The 15,991-nt window shown below is 39.2% G+C and overlaps 1 protein-coding gene across 1 annotated transcript in view; it reads left to right on the top strand.

Annotated features, from left to right (window-relative positions):
• The window catches only part of cacna2d3a (calcium channel, voltage-dependent, alpha 2/delta subunit 3a), a 118,230-nt gene that overhangs the window by 28,137 nt on the left and 74,102 nt on the right, over nt 1–15,991 (top strand). Inside the window, exon 4 of the mRNA XM_063463205.1 lies at nt 12,423–12,482. Coding sequence (XP_063319275.1) covers nt 12,423–12,482 — 60 coding nt within the window. The remainder of the gene's footprint in view (nt 1–12,422; nt 12,483–15,991) is intronic.

Genomic DNA, 15,991 nt, shown 5'->3' with positions numbered 1-15,991 from the left:
TCAGCCCCCTGAAATACAGGCACTGAGTGCAAGTATAACCAGCCTTGCCCACTGCCCCTTCACTTCACAGTGAAAAAGAGGACCAACAAGTCCTCTAACTTTAACCTCCATCTGATCTATATATGTATATGATTAGGGATGGGTATTGATAACAGGGCAACTTGCAAGTATTGCAAGTTGCCCTGTTGTCTTCCGTTCTCGTAAAGTATAACCAAACTTTTTAGCGTTTGAGCCGCCATGTTTCCTGCCAGGTAAATGACGCTCCGCAATGTGGTGACGTCATTCGGGGCGACTGGAATCGATAAGGGAATCGTTTGCAAAAATGGCAAACAATTCCAAGGAATTGAAACAGTGGGAACCGGTTCTCAACAAGAACCGGTTTTCAATACCCATCCCTATATATGATATATATGTATTTCTTTTTCTTTTTTTTTTTAACTTTGCACACATGAAGATCCTTTTGTATTGATGGTTCTTGTGCAAAATCATGCTTTTATATCATTTGTAGTTTTGAATGTTTTATTTGACACTGTAAGTATGTATTTTTAAGTAAACATGGCTGTATATTGTTGGTGCATTAATCCAACATCGTTTTCATGTCTGTGGATGTTGTGTGTGTATGTGCGTGCTTGCTGGTGTTGTGTTTGTCAGTGCTGTAAAAGGCGCACCTCACAATGTGGCAGCGTGTCCACAGTGCGCTGCCTCTTTGGCTGGGTCTCTCGCTTCAGGTGACTGATCCTATCAGGACAACATGGTGCTGTTAACAGAAATTGGATTTTTTTCTGAGAATTTGGTCAGAGGATACACGCTGAAAGGAAGTGAGTGAGTGAGAGGCGTGCAGATAGAATTAAGCCATTTCCACGTCTGTGTCTTTTTTCTTATGTATGGTACCGTTTCCTGCTTAGGTTGCATAATGGTGCTTGTTTTGCAGTGTTATAATCACTCTTAAAATGTTCAGATTTCCATATGTGGACATAGAAAAGATTATGTATTTCCAACTGCTGTGCGTCATCTGGCATTTCAAAAATATCACTCCTACTCATATACAGCAATTGCTGGCATGAAGGCAAGCTTCTAATTGAATATTTCTACTGTCATTAAATTCTGTAATGAAAAATAAAGGAATTAATCAGTTTTCTAATAATAATGAACATTGTTTTGTATTTCAACCAAATGCCATGTGCTTTCCACATGAAGATTAAGCTTACATAATTTTATTTTTATGACGAACGCACAGAGAGGCTTGTTAACCTTTTACAAACGGCTTCTAAACCGAGAGATTAGATGTATTGAGTCCAGTACAGATGTCTGTGTGCTTCCTTGGGATTCTGTAAAATCCATGGAGACACGAGGGTTCAGCTAGTTAATGGCTTCTTGAAAGTCCCTGTCTGGATGCTGGATGCCTGACAATTGTACATCTCAGTCAGCTTTGTGGGAGTTTGTGTGTTTGTGTATCTGTATGAAGTAGAAGTTATGGGGATCGATGTGAAGATCACGGGGTGCCTGGTACATTTTTAGACAGGGAAAAAGTTGTTGAGAAGAAGAGAGATAAAAATGTTAGAGAAAATCATTTGAAAGAAACATTTGCCTGTGGGAAAATACGGTGTAAATTTAACCTTTGTTAGCCACTATCACAATTTCATTTCACCTCCTTTTGGTCTTGGCCTCATGATGAATTGTTTGTTTCAGCCATATAATGGACACATCGATGATTCCTTTTTTCCTTCTTCTTTCCCATCTTGCTCCACTTTCTCTTTATTACCAGAGCTCTCATCTGTCTGGCCTAGCGTGCACTCCCACAGCTGTCCTTAAGCCATCCCTCTCTCCTTTGTCTGTCTCTCCCTTCTCTGCTCCGCCTCTTCCCATGTCTCTGCTTTTTACTAAAGTATATGTGGCGCTTCAGCGATTCAATTTCCGTGCAGGTGCTCTGCCCTGTCCGTCAACGTGGTTTTATCTCCTCGTCTCCACGTCGATTTCCCCTCTTTATCGCTCACTGCCACCTGCTGAGAGACAACAGCGTCTGTTGCTGTGAAAGCATGCACCTGTAAAAGCATGTGTATGACCATTGATTTCATTTGTCTTTAAATGCGCCTTAGAGAGATTTTTTTCGGTAATTTTGTTCCTAATTTTCAACATTTTTTTTTTATTTAGGTACAGAAATATTATTTTAAATGTAACCTAAATTACTCAACATTTTCAAAGCAGGCATTTTGGCGAGTGAAAGTAGGAAAAGCCCTGTTGGAGACTCATTAACTCATGATAGTGACCCAGCATTCACTTGAATGTGAATATGGCTGTCATTACTATATGATCTTTCTTCTATGGCAGGTGAAACCTTTTATACAGTAATGTATGTATCACTGTGTTTGACTTGTGTGTCTGTATTCTTGAATTGCTGTCTTATTGCGTTGATGTCTATTTTCTTTGTCCTCTCATATTTGCACTGCTTCAACAAAACTTTGGGTGGGAGCAGTTCGTTCTTGTAGTTGCTTTGGCAGATTTAATTGCACTATTATACAGAAAACAAAAAGGGCAATCAAACAGTTCTTCGATGTAGACTTTAAAGGACATTATGTACTGCATGTCCGCATGTGTAGCTTTTGTATATGTGCTGTAAATCCACAGACACTTGCGTGGCTTGCATATTAGCCCGCCATTGTTATTTTTAATTGCTGTTACCTTCATCAGTTCCTGTGGAAGTTGGATATTATCATTGTCTAGCAGACCACAATTCCTCTCCTATTTCTGTCGCTCCAGAAAAAAACAATAAAACAAAAAAATGCTTGTCTTCTGACTGAAAATGGTGGCAACAGCAGACGGTTAAAGAAACAGTGAACACGTTGTTATCAAAGTTGAAAGGCGTGGAGCTATTGTAATGCCCCCTTTGAAGTCAAGCATGGCTGTGTTTCATGTGACAAATGCACTTCAAAGCAGAGTGGATGCCTTGCTGCTAGGGCTGTTTCTCCTGTAATGGCATTCGGTCTCTGCTCTGTACCTGCTGATATCATTTACCTGTGGCAACTATGCCTCTGAAGTCCTCAACCTGATTACTAGTGCAGAGTACAGAAAGTTTGCAACATTGTAGGTTAAAAATAAAAGGCAAACATGGGTTTGTAAGTGAAATTTCTCAGCCAGTAAAACCTCCTATGATATCTAATTTTTTTGTTGCTGAAATGTAGTTTGAATGTTAATGTTGAAGTTAGCATTTCTCATCCTCTGCGGGAAATAATTTGATTTAAAATGTTTTTCCCAACAGGTGAGACTTTAATACTCACATTTTTAAAAAATGTAACCGATTATTTAAATAAATAATGACAATGACAATGATATATGTTATATTCTAAGATAAGTAAAATCATTTGATCATCACCTAACAGTTAATAACCGATTAATGTATATTTTATACTAATTGTATGGTGGCACAGCATGGAAAATTGGTCTTAACTGATGCTAACACTTAAACACTTTCACTTGGGGTTCACACGGATGAACCTTTCATCATATGTCTGTCTAATTATTTGCTTAGCAAATTATAATTTCCTCTTGATGGCAAAGAAATATCTATCATCATTAGGGCTGCCACGATTAGTCGACTAGTCACGATTACGTCGACTATTAAAATCATCGACGACTAATTTAATATTCGACGCGTTGTTTGAAGCTTTGTAAGATCCCAAAAGACGCAGGGATAAGTAGTTTGATTTAAGGGTGTAATAACGGACTGAAACAGAAGATGGCAGCACTGCATGTACAAGGATGCCAGCTGCCGTTAAACCTCGAAGAAGAAGAAGCTGTGTCTGGTGTCCAAATTCAGGAACCGCATCCTCCTGTGGTCGCATTAGTAGGCCAATTACGTTACAGCGACACGACGAAGACTGTCCAAATTCGAAGACTCCGACAAATAAACGTTTAACATATTTTCAGGCGAAAATGTAGCTGTGTAAACTTCAAATATCTGCTCAGTTTATCAAGACACCACATATTTTCAAAAGCGCACCGACGTTTTCGGAGACGTCTGTTACCCACTAGCTCGATAGCTAGCCGGGGTTCAAGGCTCACTAGAGCCGGTGAGAACACCGGACTCCCGGCAAATCATTTTCAAACCCACCGCCGTCTTTCGCTACTCAGGTTAAACATGATGTAAGTCACTTAGATAACTTAAAAATGTTATTGTTTGGCTTTTTTCAGTATTTTATTTGTTCCTGAGTAAATCGGTTTGGCTGAGATTAAAGTTATAGTTTTTACACAGCTGAATAAACGTCAAGCAGTCAACTGATTATCAGAAGTGTGAAATGCTCGAGAATATACTCCGGTGTCGTGTTATATTTTAGATAGCAAGGAACAACGGCTGAGTTTATTAAACTCCACTGGAACAATCTGCACATTTCATTAAAATTTAATAAATATAAGAGCAGATGCATGCTGGTGCAATAAGCTGTACGTTTTACGTCCAATGAATGCATGATCTGATTAGTCGACTAATTGTAAAAATAATCGGTGACTAGTCGACTATCGAAATAATCGTTTGTGGCAGCCCTAATCATCATATGTACTCAAGGTGCAGCTGTAGATTTTGATGATGCACCAAGTTTGGGTTTTTTTTTTTTTTGATTGATTGATTGATTTATAAAATCTTAAATTTGCCCTTACATACTAATTTTCGTGTATAGTTGTAAACGTGTTGAAAAGTGTGCTCTGGGTGATGACCTGGTCTAAGCAATAGAATATTGAAAAATTACTGACAAAACTAAAACTAAAGTTTAAATGATGATCAGCTGAATGCTATGTCACAAATGATTGTGAAATTACACCAAATGTTGATTACCGTTAGAAGAAAAAGTCTTGCAATGCAATCTAAATATGACATGTGCCACCTTTCAAAAAAAAAAATTCTTGTTAGCATCAAATTCCTAATGAGCATGTTGCTGAAGCCTTCTTCCTGTTAGGGTTTCCTTCTTATTGTAGGATCTATACCTTGCAATAGAAAGTGCCCTGAGGTGACTGTTGTTGTGAATTGGTACTTTATAAATAATACTGAGTTCAATTGACCTGAGTTAAAAACAATTGAAAGTTCTAACTTTTTTTTGTTTTTACTATTTTTTAATTAAATATGTAGCTTAAATGATCACTACAGTTAACTGCACTTTTGCCATTGTTAAGTCGTTTCATTCACTATTGATCTTCAGTCTAAGATTATTTTCAATCATGCATTTCTGTTGAGAGTGATCACTGTTAATGACGAGGCCAGTGGATGGCCTTCTCCTCCCTGTCACCAAAAAATCGTTAATGGATTTCATGTCTTGAACAATGAAATGAGCATGCATATGTGCTAAGGTGAATGCCAAGAAGAAAAGATGAGTCAAAAGTTTAGCCTAAGCAAGAAACTGAAGCAAAATGAAACACGAAACAAACACCAGGGTGAGGTGGTGCAGGGATCGGGTAACAGGGCTGCACTTTAGATTCCCTTTCAGTCAGCAGAACTGCTGAGGACTTTCAGCTATTGATTATTGGGACTTGATGTTTCAAAGCACGCCCTGTCCCTTCATCTCTGTCATTCCCTCTATTTTTCACTTTTCCTTTTATTTTGTTTCCCTTCTGTCTCTCCATCATGCTCCATTCATTTGACTTATAAAAACGGAGAAGAAGTAAAAGTGTCACAGGGCACTTTTTCCATTTTGTTGATTCTGCAGTTCTTCCCTGGCTGGTTTGACAAAATTGCTGTCCCTAGTGCTATTGATGGGTTGTCCCAAGCCAAGCTTTCTCACCTGAGCTCAGGACTATGGCAGAAACAAGACACGTAGGACTTGCAGGCCAAGGCTTAGTTACCATTTCCTTTTATATCCAAGAAAGAGGTATGTATGTGCAAGTTTTTTTAACTTCACTAGCTTAGCGTACTTTATTTGTATATATCACATGGACATATTTATAATTTTATCTATTCATGCCATTATATTAGAGAAAAATATGTAATTCAAACAGGGCTGATAAATAGATATAATTTTAGGTTATAGGTAAATTATAGGTTCTGATCCTGATATTTAACTTATATTTTTTATTGGGTAGCAACTCTGCTACTCTATGGACAGATCTCTGCAATAAATTCTAACTCCCAAAGATGGTTACAGGACAAATGGGAAGTTAAGTTGTACTCCGAAGTACAAATGTGTGTTGAAGCAACAGCACACAGGACCTTAGGGAGTGCTTTTTATGTGAGTCTATTTAGAGCTGTAGTTGATGTGGTCTTGTTCTTTGTTACCTCTGGAGAACATTCAGATTCAGGCCACTGCCCTCCCTGTTTTGGTGGAGGGAACATCCTGAGGCAAGGCTTAATGTACTGCTTAAAAAAAAGTCAGAGACTTCCGTTACCAGTCAATAATGTATGTGACCACCCCATCCATCCTTCCTCCGCTTCTCTGACTGTGGCTCTTAGCATAGCTCAGCTATATATGACAGCCTAACTTTCACAGCTTTAGTGTTGCATTCATAATGGATAGGCATTTGCTAAGGTCAGCGGCTTCATCCGTCAGGAAACCCAGAATACAGCAAGCATGGTGCAAGAACAACAATAAGCCAATCACGCTGACAGTTAAATGAGGGGGATCGTTTATGAACTTTTGAAAGTGTAAACAAACTGAATCCTTTGTTAGGCAAATCATAATCACACAATGTCAGATAATGAAAGGGGGTAGATGAGTCCAAATGTCAGAAAAAAAGAGGGGGCGGATGGAGGTGGGTGGGATGAAAAGTGATGAAATGGGAACAGAATTTTTGTTTAATTCAGTGGGAAGACATCACTTATTTACATTAGAGATCTGGGAACCATTAGACAAGCAAGGTTTTGCTCAAGCTTAAAGACACTCAATCTAAATAGATCTTAATTAAAATGTAACATATAAATCTAACCAAACTGTCAAATTACATTTAATAAAACAGATATCTTTCTTAATAGAAATGCCATCATTTTTGGGGGGAATTTTATCTTTTTTTTTCTAGTAACTAAGAGTCCTGTCCCGTTACCATAGCAGGTCTTGTTAGTACTGTATATGTAGCTTTTTACTCTGTCAACAGTGAAAGCTTGCGAATGTGCACGCTTGTATAAGGGCGTGTGTTTTCAAAGAGGCAAAAGGGCTGTTGCTGTGTCAGTTTAATTATTACTGTCATCTCATACCAAGCCAAAGCCTCGACAGAATGGTTTGAAAAGAAAAGTAATTTCCTCTCTTTTTAAACTGCATCATACATTTTGGCAGGACCACCTATTGACAAAAAGACATGGCAGGCTCATTTGAATTTTTGCGAGACACACACGAACGCATGCAATCAGACAGCATGCTACCTTGTGTACGCCCACAGCAACGCAACATGCACACAAAGATAAACACGCCACCTGGAGTGTTCATCCTGGTGATATGGGGGAATTGAAATTCACAGGAGTAAGGAGTATCTACTTATCTCTAATGTGTTTTTCCAATTGAGAGACTCCCTGCTACTATGCAAGTTATTTTTCCCCTAGAGTTTTTAGTCCCATCTTATTGCTTGGTAAGTTAAACTGCATTAATAATATGTCAGAACTGATTACCAGAGGTAGAAAATAAGTGTTTAAATGTTCGGTAGAGTGCAGTAGAGCGGAAATTACAACAAGCCATATATTCCTTAATGTATTCCTTGAGAAAATGTAATGCTTTGTAACGCTTAAATCCAATTATTTTTGTCTGAACCAGATTAATAGGCTCAATTCTGATTGGAGGGAAGTTCAGGTTACCTTATAACTCTATACATGGACACACATGCATACAGTTCATGGACTCATGATGCATATAGTACATGCATACTTGCACATATTTAAGGACTGACATTTGCAAAAGAAGCAGAATAGGTCAAGGAGCTAATACTTCAAGGTGTCAGCTAAGAAAACGATTAACACTCACACGCACGCACAAAAATAGACCATTACCCACTCACAAATGCTGACAAGTATGTTTGTATCGACAATGGCTTTTGCAAGCAGCAACTGACATTTTGTTGGGAGTGTGAGGCTAAGTGATCAGACCTTTAGAGAATGCTATTCTATCATTCCTCTTTCATCTTCCCTTTATTTCACCGTCCTTATCTTTGTTTGTTCCTCGAGTTCTCAGCAAATGTACCTGCCTGAGGTTTTTTTGTGTTGCTTACACACACACACACACACACACACACACACACACACACACACACACACACACACACACACACACACACACACACACACACACACACACACACACACACAGAAAGAAGACATCCAGGTCCTTTCTGCCTTGCTTCTCTCTCTCAGCCTCTCAGAGATCATAAAGAAGGTTGAACAAATGTATACATAAATCAATAGCCAACTAGAATGAAGCATAGAATGATATGCAACAGTATGCAATGGCCAGGTGTGTTGCTATGGTGAAGAAAATGATTGGTTGGACTCTAGATTACAGCGTTCAGTTCCCAAAACAGTCTGCCTGCACACACAAGAGCAGCAGCGCAACACACAAACGCACTAGCACATGGCCTGGCTGAAATAAGCTGGCTGATTGCAGTAGTTTTACTGGTAAAGCCATTTGAATGGAAATGTGAAATGGAAGTCTATTACTAAAACTCATAGACATCAGGACCAGCTGTGAAAGAGAGAAATTACTTGCGATAAGAACTTACAATGTGCATCAGTAGAAAGAAGTACAAGGAAGCATTGCTGTGTGCGTCTGTGTGTTTGTGTGTTGAATAGCGATTCCTGAAAGTCAGTCCTGCTGCTCTCGGCCCGAAAAGCCAATTTCTAGTCCTGCTTCTTTATACTGAGAGAATTATTCTAAAAGCTCCTCACAACACAATATTTATTTTAATGAACAAAAAAACCCCCAAAAAACAAGGTTACTCCAAATTGTGCTCATTTTTAAAAAATGCGCACATGGATGAGAATCTTTTTCTCTCTTAAACTGTTCCTCCAGTACTTTGTACAAGCCATATCAGCAGATCTACTACACCTGTTAAAAAAGCTAGTATATGCTATCAATTAGTACTTTTTTAGTTTCTTAAGAATTTTCCTTGGCAAGAGATCAAGGCTGTAAGGCTTGGCACAGTTATGTCTTAAATCATCATTACTAACACCAGGGTCCCTTAAAGTTTTGTCTTCAGTTCTCAGTTCTCAGCCATAGTTAGACTACTTAGTGAGAATAACTGCTAAGACCTCTCAACAGTTAATTTCCATTTTTAACACAGATGACTGGAGCTATCTAAATGTGGACACATTAAAAGAATTGTTCACTGGCATACCCATTACTGGACCTAAGCCCTTGGTGTAAGAGTTGGACAGGTCAGCAACTTTAATTATACACGATTACATTATATTAGTTTTACCCGAGTGATTCAAGTGAGTGCTGACAGAGTATAATATTACTTGGAGTTCTTGCCATACTTTTATCATGCTAATGATCTGATAACCTACAGTTACATAAATGCTTGTTATTCTGTCTGTTAAACTGTAACAAAAGCAAAGATGAACATGAGTAACCTTTGAGTAAAATTATGAATGCTCATTTGGGCTCTGCAGGGCAAACACCTTGGACTTTGAACTTCTTTAAGGCATGGCTAATTCTCAAAAAATATAATCATCAACTCACATTCTGTGGACCCAGCTAAAGACTATTCAGAGACAGTTTTATGGATCCATTCAGGCAACTGAAGGGGAGTTCCATAGAATAAGCAGATAACTAAGGTTTTCTGATGGTTTAAACCATTATATCTATAAATTATCTGTTAAGTGAATTTAATGCAAGACTTGGAATTTTTTTTTTAGTTAATAATGTTTGGTGTTCTGAAAGACATTAAAATAACACAACACGCCTACTTCACTTAACGAGGTGTGGGGTTAAAATATTTGCTTGGCCTTTGAACAATGGGTCAAAGGGGAGAGTCCATTTTTCAATTCACAATTCCACACACAACACCCCATAATGAGAAAGAGAAAAAAATGCTTAAAATTCTTGAAAATTTATTTTTTTTAAGAGACATGTGCATTAGTATTCACAGCCTTTGTTCAGTAATTATTTGAAGCACCTTTGGCAGCAGTTACAGCCTCAAGTCTTTTTGAGTATAAGGCTATAAGCTTGGCACACCTATTTTTGTGCAGTTTCTCCCATTTTTCTTTGTAAATTGGCTCTTGCTCCATCAAGTTGCATGGGCAGCATTAGTGCACTGGCAGATCTCTCCAGAGATGTTTAATTGGGTTCAAGTCTGGGGATTAGCTAGGCCCAGAGTGGTCCTGAAGCCACTCCATTTTTATCATGACTGCGTGCTTAGAGTCATTGTCCGGTTGGAAGATGAACCTTTGCCTAGTCGGACTTCCAGAGTGCTCTGGAGCAGGTTATCAGCAAGGATGTCTCTGTTCGTTGTTGCATTCATCTTTCCCTTAACGCCGATAGTCTCCCAGTTCCTGCTGTCGAAAAGCATCCACACAGCATGATGCTGCCACCACCATGCTTCACTGTGGGGACAAATGATGAGTGGGTAACTCATCATTTGGCCAATATGTCATCAAACCAGAGAATTTTGTTTTTCATATTCTGAGAGTCCTTCATGTGATGTTTACTGGAGTGGCTTCTACTGACTACTCTACAATACAGGCCAAATTGGTGGAATAATGCAGAAATAGTTTTCCTTCTGGAAGATTCTCCTTTCTCCACGAGCAATACTGGAGCTCTGTCAGAGTGGCCTTTAGGGTATTGGTCACCTTTTTGATTAAGGCCTTTCTACCCTGATCACTCAGATTGGCCGAGAGTCCTGGTGGTTCCAAACTTCTTGAATTGACTACAAGAAAGCCTAAGACACAGGCATCCTGGAATCCCTAGAACTATACAAAATCAACAGGTTCATCGGGAATTTGATGGGGACATGGCAAACAGCACTACATGCCAACTCCAAACCAACAGCACAAATCACCATCAAGTGCGGGATTTACCAAGGAGATGCTCTGTCCCCACTGCTGTTCTACATAGGTCTAAACCCTCTCAGTGAGAAGACAAGACTCATTGACAAGACTGGCTACAGATACCGACTACGGAATGGAGCAATTGTCAGCCACCTCCTCTACATGCCAGGAGCGAACGAGGCTTCGATTCACTGATCCACACCACTAAGTGTCAACAGAAATTACATCGGAATGTCATTCAGACTGGAGAAGTGTATTGGATGGTAACAAAGAGAGGGAAGGTAGTCAGAACTGAGGGGGTCGAACTACCAGAAGGCAACGTTGCAGACATCGAGGACAGCTACAAGTACCTGGGAATCCCACAGGCAAATGGGAACCACGAATGGGATGAATGGGAAGAACAAGATCCAGGCAATCAACACCTACGCCTTGCTGGCAATCAGATACCCCACTGCTATAATAAGCTGGTCAAAGGAGGAGATAGAAGCCACGGACATCAAGACAAAGAAAGCTCTTGACCATCCATGGAGAGTTTCACCCCAAATCCACCATCTTGAGACTGTATGCTGAGCAGAAAGAAGGAAGCCAAGGACGAGTGAGTGTCAGAACCACTGTCCAGGATGAGAAAAAAATGGATAAACTGTCTTAAGTTAATTTCTTCACTTTGTGAGCTCTGAGCATAAACGGACAAAATGGATAATGCAAAAATGACCATTTTATGCATTTAACAATTTTATGCTACCACAAAAACAAAAGTTTGCAAAAACTGAAAGAGTGAACATTTCTGTGACTCTACATTCAGTAGTGCTGAAACTGTTAATTAGATAGAAGGGGGCCTCTTGCTTTTTGTGTTTTATATGATAAACTCCATCTCTTAAAATTGTTAATTTTCCATGATTGTATTTCATTTGCAAACAGTAGCATCAGCTTGCCTTCTTCTGACAGGCTTTTTTCAAAGGATGATTATTCTCATTAGCGGGAGATAGGGTGAAAGAAGGCACAGATGACTTATAGGCACAGATATACCCTCACCCACATAGAGGCACACACAGCAGACGGTAACAGCAAGAGGGTGATAATGGAGTGTATGTGTGTGTGTTCGTGTGTCATCACATGTTGTTGTTGTTGTTGAGTTTATGAGCGAAAAAGTGCATGTGTAAAACAGCATGAACTGATGAAGGAGTTTGTTGTCATAGTGTCCAAAGAACCTAAGGCAGTCATTACTTCTACCGCTGAACCATTAAGGAAAATAGGCTCTTTTCGCGAGATAGCCAAATGTCTTTCTTCTATCTGTGTGTGTGTATTTGTGCGTTTCCTAAGGGGTTTTAGTGTAGCCTAAGTGCTGAGGGTGCTTTTAAAGCTGGTCGTAAAGCTTTTTTCTGTATGAAGGTTTCTCCGCCTATTATTTTTGACCCACTAATCAATTCACTTCTTTACTCAAGCTATTCTATTTCTCTTATCTTCTCTACTCCTGTAGAGGCTGGTAGAGGCAGCAGAGGAAGCTCACCTTCAACATGAAGAAGATCCAAACCTACAGGTGTGTATCTCTTGGACACTAGTATTCTGACAATTCAACTAGCTAAATAATTCAGTCATTAATGATGAAAATAGTAAAGAAAAAGTATCAATTTGCATCATGTTTTATAAATAAGTGTTTACATTTGTTTTTTAGGTTTGTAATTTTTGTCTGCTGTTATTATAGAGAAATAATAATACTTTTGGTAGTAATAGTAATAATAGTAGCAAACCTTATTTCTACTCACAGCTTTGTGAATTATGTAGTTAATGTCATCTAAAGAACAAAATATGATTACTATTTTTGCAGAGTTACAATTTATTTACATATTTTGTAAAATTAAAATCTATGCATTGTTTTAATGCAACTTACAGCTTTTATCCCAACTATAATCCACATTATTATTCAACATCTATTGAAGGGGGTCCTGAGTCTTCCCTGGGCCCTCCAGTACATACCCAGATCACTTCACCTAAAAGGCATCCTGGTCAGATGCCCAAACTGGCTCTTCAACTGGCTCCTTTTAAAGTTAAGGAGTAGCAGTTTTACTCTGAGCCCCTCCTAAATGACCAAAGCGCACATACCCTTCAGAGGATCCCCATTTCTGCCACTCCCTTCCATAATCTTTATTCTTTAGGTCACTACCAAGATCTTGTGACAATGAGGGATGGTAGGAATAGAGATTAATCTTGATCAATCTTGATTCACTTTCATGAACAGCTCTCTATTCACCACCACAGACTGGTGTAGCATCCACGTCCCTGTCAAGCATCTCAATCTTCTGCTTTACTCTTCCTTCATTTGTGAGCAATAACTGAGATACATAACCGCTTCCACCTGGGGAAACAGCTCTTTCCGAAACCAGAGTAGGAGTGGGCACTCCACCCTTTTAATGCCTGGCCTCAGATTTGCTAATTCAAATCCAAACCACTTCACACTTGGCCGCAAACAGCCCCAGTATAAGCTGGAGGTCATGGCTTGATAAAACCAACAAAATCACATTGTCTGCGAAAAAACAGAGACAAAATCCAAAGACCATCAAATCCTCCACCCTCCATCCTCTGCCCTCGGCTGCACTTAGAAAAACTATCCATAAAAATTACGAACAGAATCTATGACAAACAGCAGCCCCTGTGGAGACCAACAACCACTGCACTGCAGGGAGTTATAGTACACAATTTGTCTCATGCTTTTCCAAGGCATGCTGGGACGTGACAGGAGCAAGCAAAGGTAACACCTTTTCCACCCGACCATTCTATAGTCACATCAACAGGTGGAATTTTCCTTCACTCCCAGGAGGATAATTGCGGCTCTAATGGGGGCTTGCAATGTGCCCATATCAGCTGTAATTTTCGTGTGTAGTATGACTAGGGCATTCCCCTACTGTCTCAGGTAGATCCTGTGATGCTTTCAACATTCTGATAATACCCCTCAATAGGGCGAGGGGTAAGGGGAAACTCTGTGCAATTATACTGCAAATCCTTATTTTTAGTTGAACAAATCTGGAGCCAGTAAAGGATGATGCAGTTGCACCTACAGATGTATAATAACTAAACATTTAATTGCATGGGGGAGGAAACATATCTAGTTTGTCAAATAGATATGTAAAGCAAGCAATAATAGTCGTGTTTTTATACCTGGGTATACTCTGTGGGAAACACCTTTTGAGTCTGAAACATAAATCATGAATTATTTATGGTGTTATATCTCTGTCATATTCCCACTCAAACATTCAACACATTCTAAATGACTCCCTGGGAGTTCCATCCTCACTTCTGCAGACTTGGGCAAATGCATTCAGCTAATCATTTCTGTATACACACCCCCAAACCAAGCTTCTGCTCTCATGGTTCTGCCTCAAATCCATTTGAGCAGCTTTAATTTTTAGAGTGCAGCTTTGTATTTTGTGTGTGTGCGTGTGTGTGCGTGTGTGTGTGTGTGTGTGTGTCTGTGTGTGTGTGCAAGAGAGAGAGGCAGAATAGCTGAATATGTGGCGGGGCTGTGTTCACTTGATATTTTTGCCAGAGTTTGTTCAAGCATCTAGCACATCTCAGAAGTTTCTTAAAGTAGGAGGAGCAACAGCAGAAACTTGAGTTTTAAAGAGGAAATATGATACTAAGTCGACTTGGGAGTATTTGCTGGAAAACTACTTATAAATTGCTTGGCAGCCGTGTTATGTGTGTTAGTGGCAGTAGCAGCGAGTATGTGTTTACTCTGTCAGGTTTTAAAGGTATTACAGTGAACATCCTGTGGTGTTCTGCTGTCATTGGTTATTAAGGAGGATCAATTGCTAAATTTAACCACTGACTGTTGTCCAGCTCTGCCCTGTCATTTCTTTTTTTTTTATGTTCTTGTTTTTTCTACAAACTGAAATTTCCCTCCTTTGATCTGTAAAGGAAAATTACACCATTTAACACTCTGACTGTGCTTTAAAAGAATGCTCACACCCAAGCGCACACATGCACACACATATAGAAGACGAAACAAAAAACAGAAACCGCTCCGTTTAACATGGTTTTAACTAATAATATATTCATAAAACAAGGGCAACTGGGTTGAAAGTATTGTATATAGTTCTGCAGTTCTGCATGTTTTTGTGGTCATGTGTATGTGCATTTGTATTTGATATTTATGGAGTACTGGGTTTGTCTTTTTTGTTTGCTATGCAGCTTAATATGCAATAACATCGTGTGGGATCACAGTGGTGCTTTATGCTGATAATTACTTGGTAGTGATGAGATGAGCATCCTTTTGTTTTAGCTTTAATGCTTTTTAGCTTCAGAAGTTGATACTGGCTAACAAAAACAGTAAATTGAGAGTTTTGTGTTTTCTGATATACAGTTATCAAGATACCTTATACTACCACACCTATATAATGTATCTGGAGACAAAGAGGAGACAAAGGGAAAGAAAAAGAAGCTGGTGAGAGGGACTGAAGAAAGGAAATATAAACATGTAATTTGACCTAACTAAAGAATATTGTTGCCCACTATGACTTCTGTCTTGTCACTGGTAGGAGCAAAGCAAAAATAGCATTAGTAGCACAACTGGAAATAGAGTACTCTACATTTTCCGTACTACGTTTTTTCAGATATTGCCCCAAACTGGCAGAAGATGGCTACAAAAGCTAGCCGTGAATCAAAACAGCTATGCGAAGCACAAGTGCTTTACCATTAGAATAGCATGCTGAAGGCATGCAGGTTACAGCCTTGCTTCACATTCACTTTGAATAAAGTCTGTCACATTGCTGAATTGAATAATGGGTCTGTTCCTCTGCTTTGGCTGACGGGGATTTGGTACTGCAGACATACCGTGTTGCACAAAGAGAAATCTGGAGAGGAAGGCGAGGTACCGGTTGTGTCATTTAATATCAAAATGAGAAACAAACTGAAGAAACCAACTGGAGTACTGCTCAAACAGTACACCATGCAAACCAAGCTGACTGAGAAGTCTGTTGTATTTTGGAAGGAATATATTCAACAGCTGCAGACACCAAAACCTGTTATGGAAGACAAAAAATAAAACAAAAC

This window comes from Pelmatolapia mariae, linkage group LG20, assembly GCF_036321145.2.
Source record: "Pelmatolapia mariae isolate MD_Pm_ZW linkage group LG20, Pm_UMD_F_2, whole genome shotgun sequence".
NCBI classification, from domain to species: Eukaryota; Metazoa; Chordata; class Actinopteri; order Cichliformes; family Cichlidae; genus Pelmatolapia; species Pelmatolapia mariae.
The sequence above is the reverse complement of the archived record's forward strand: the minus strand, read 5'-3'. Positions and strand labels throughout refer to the sequence as shown.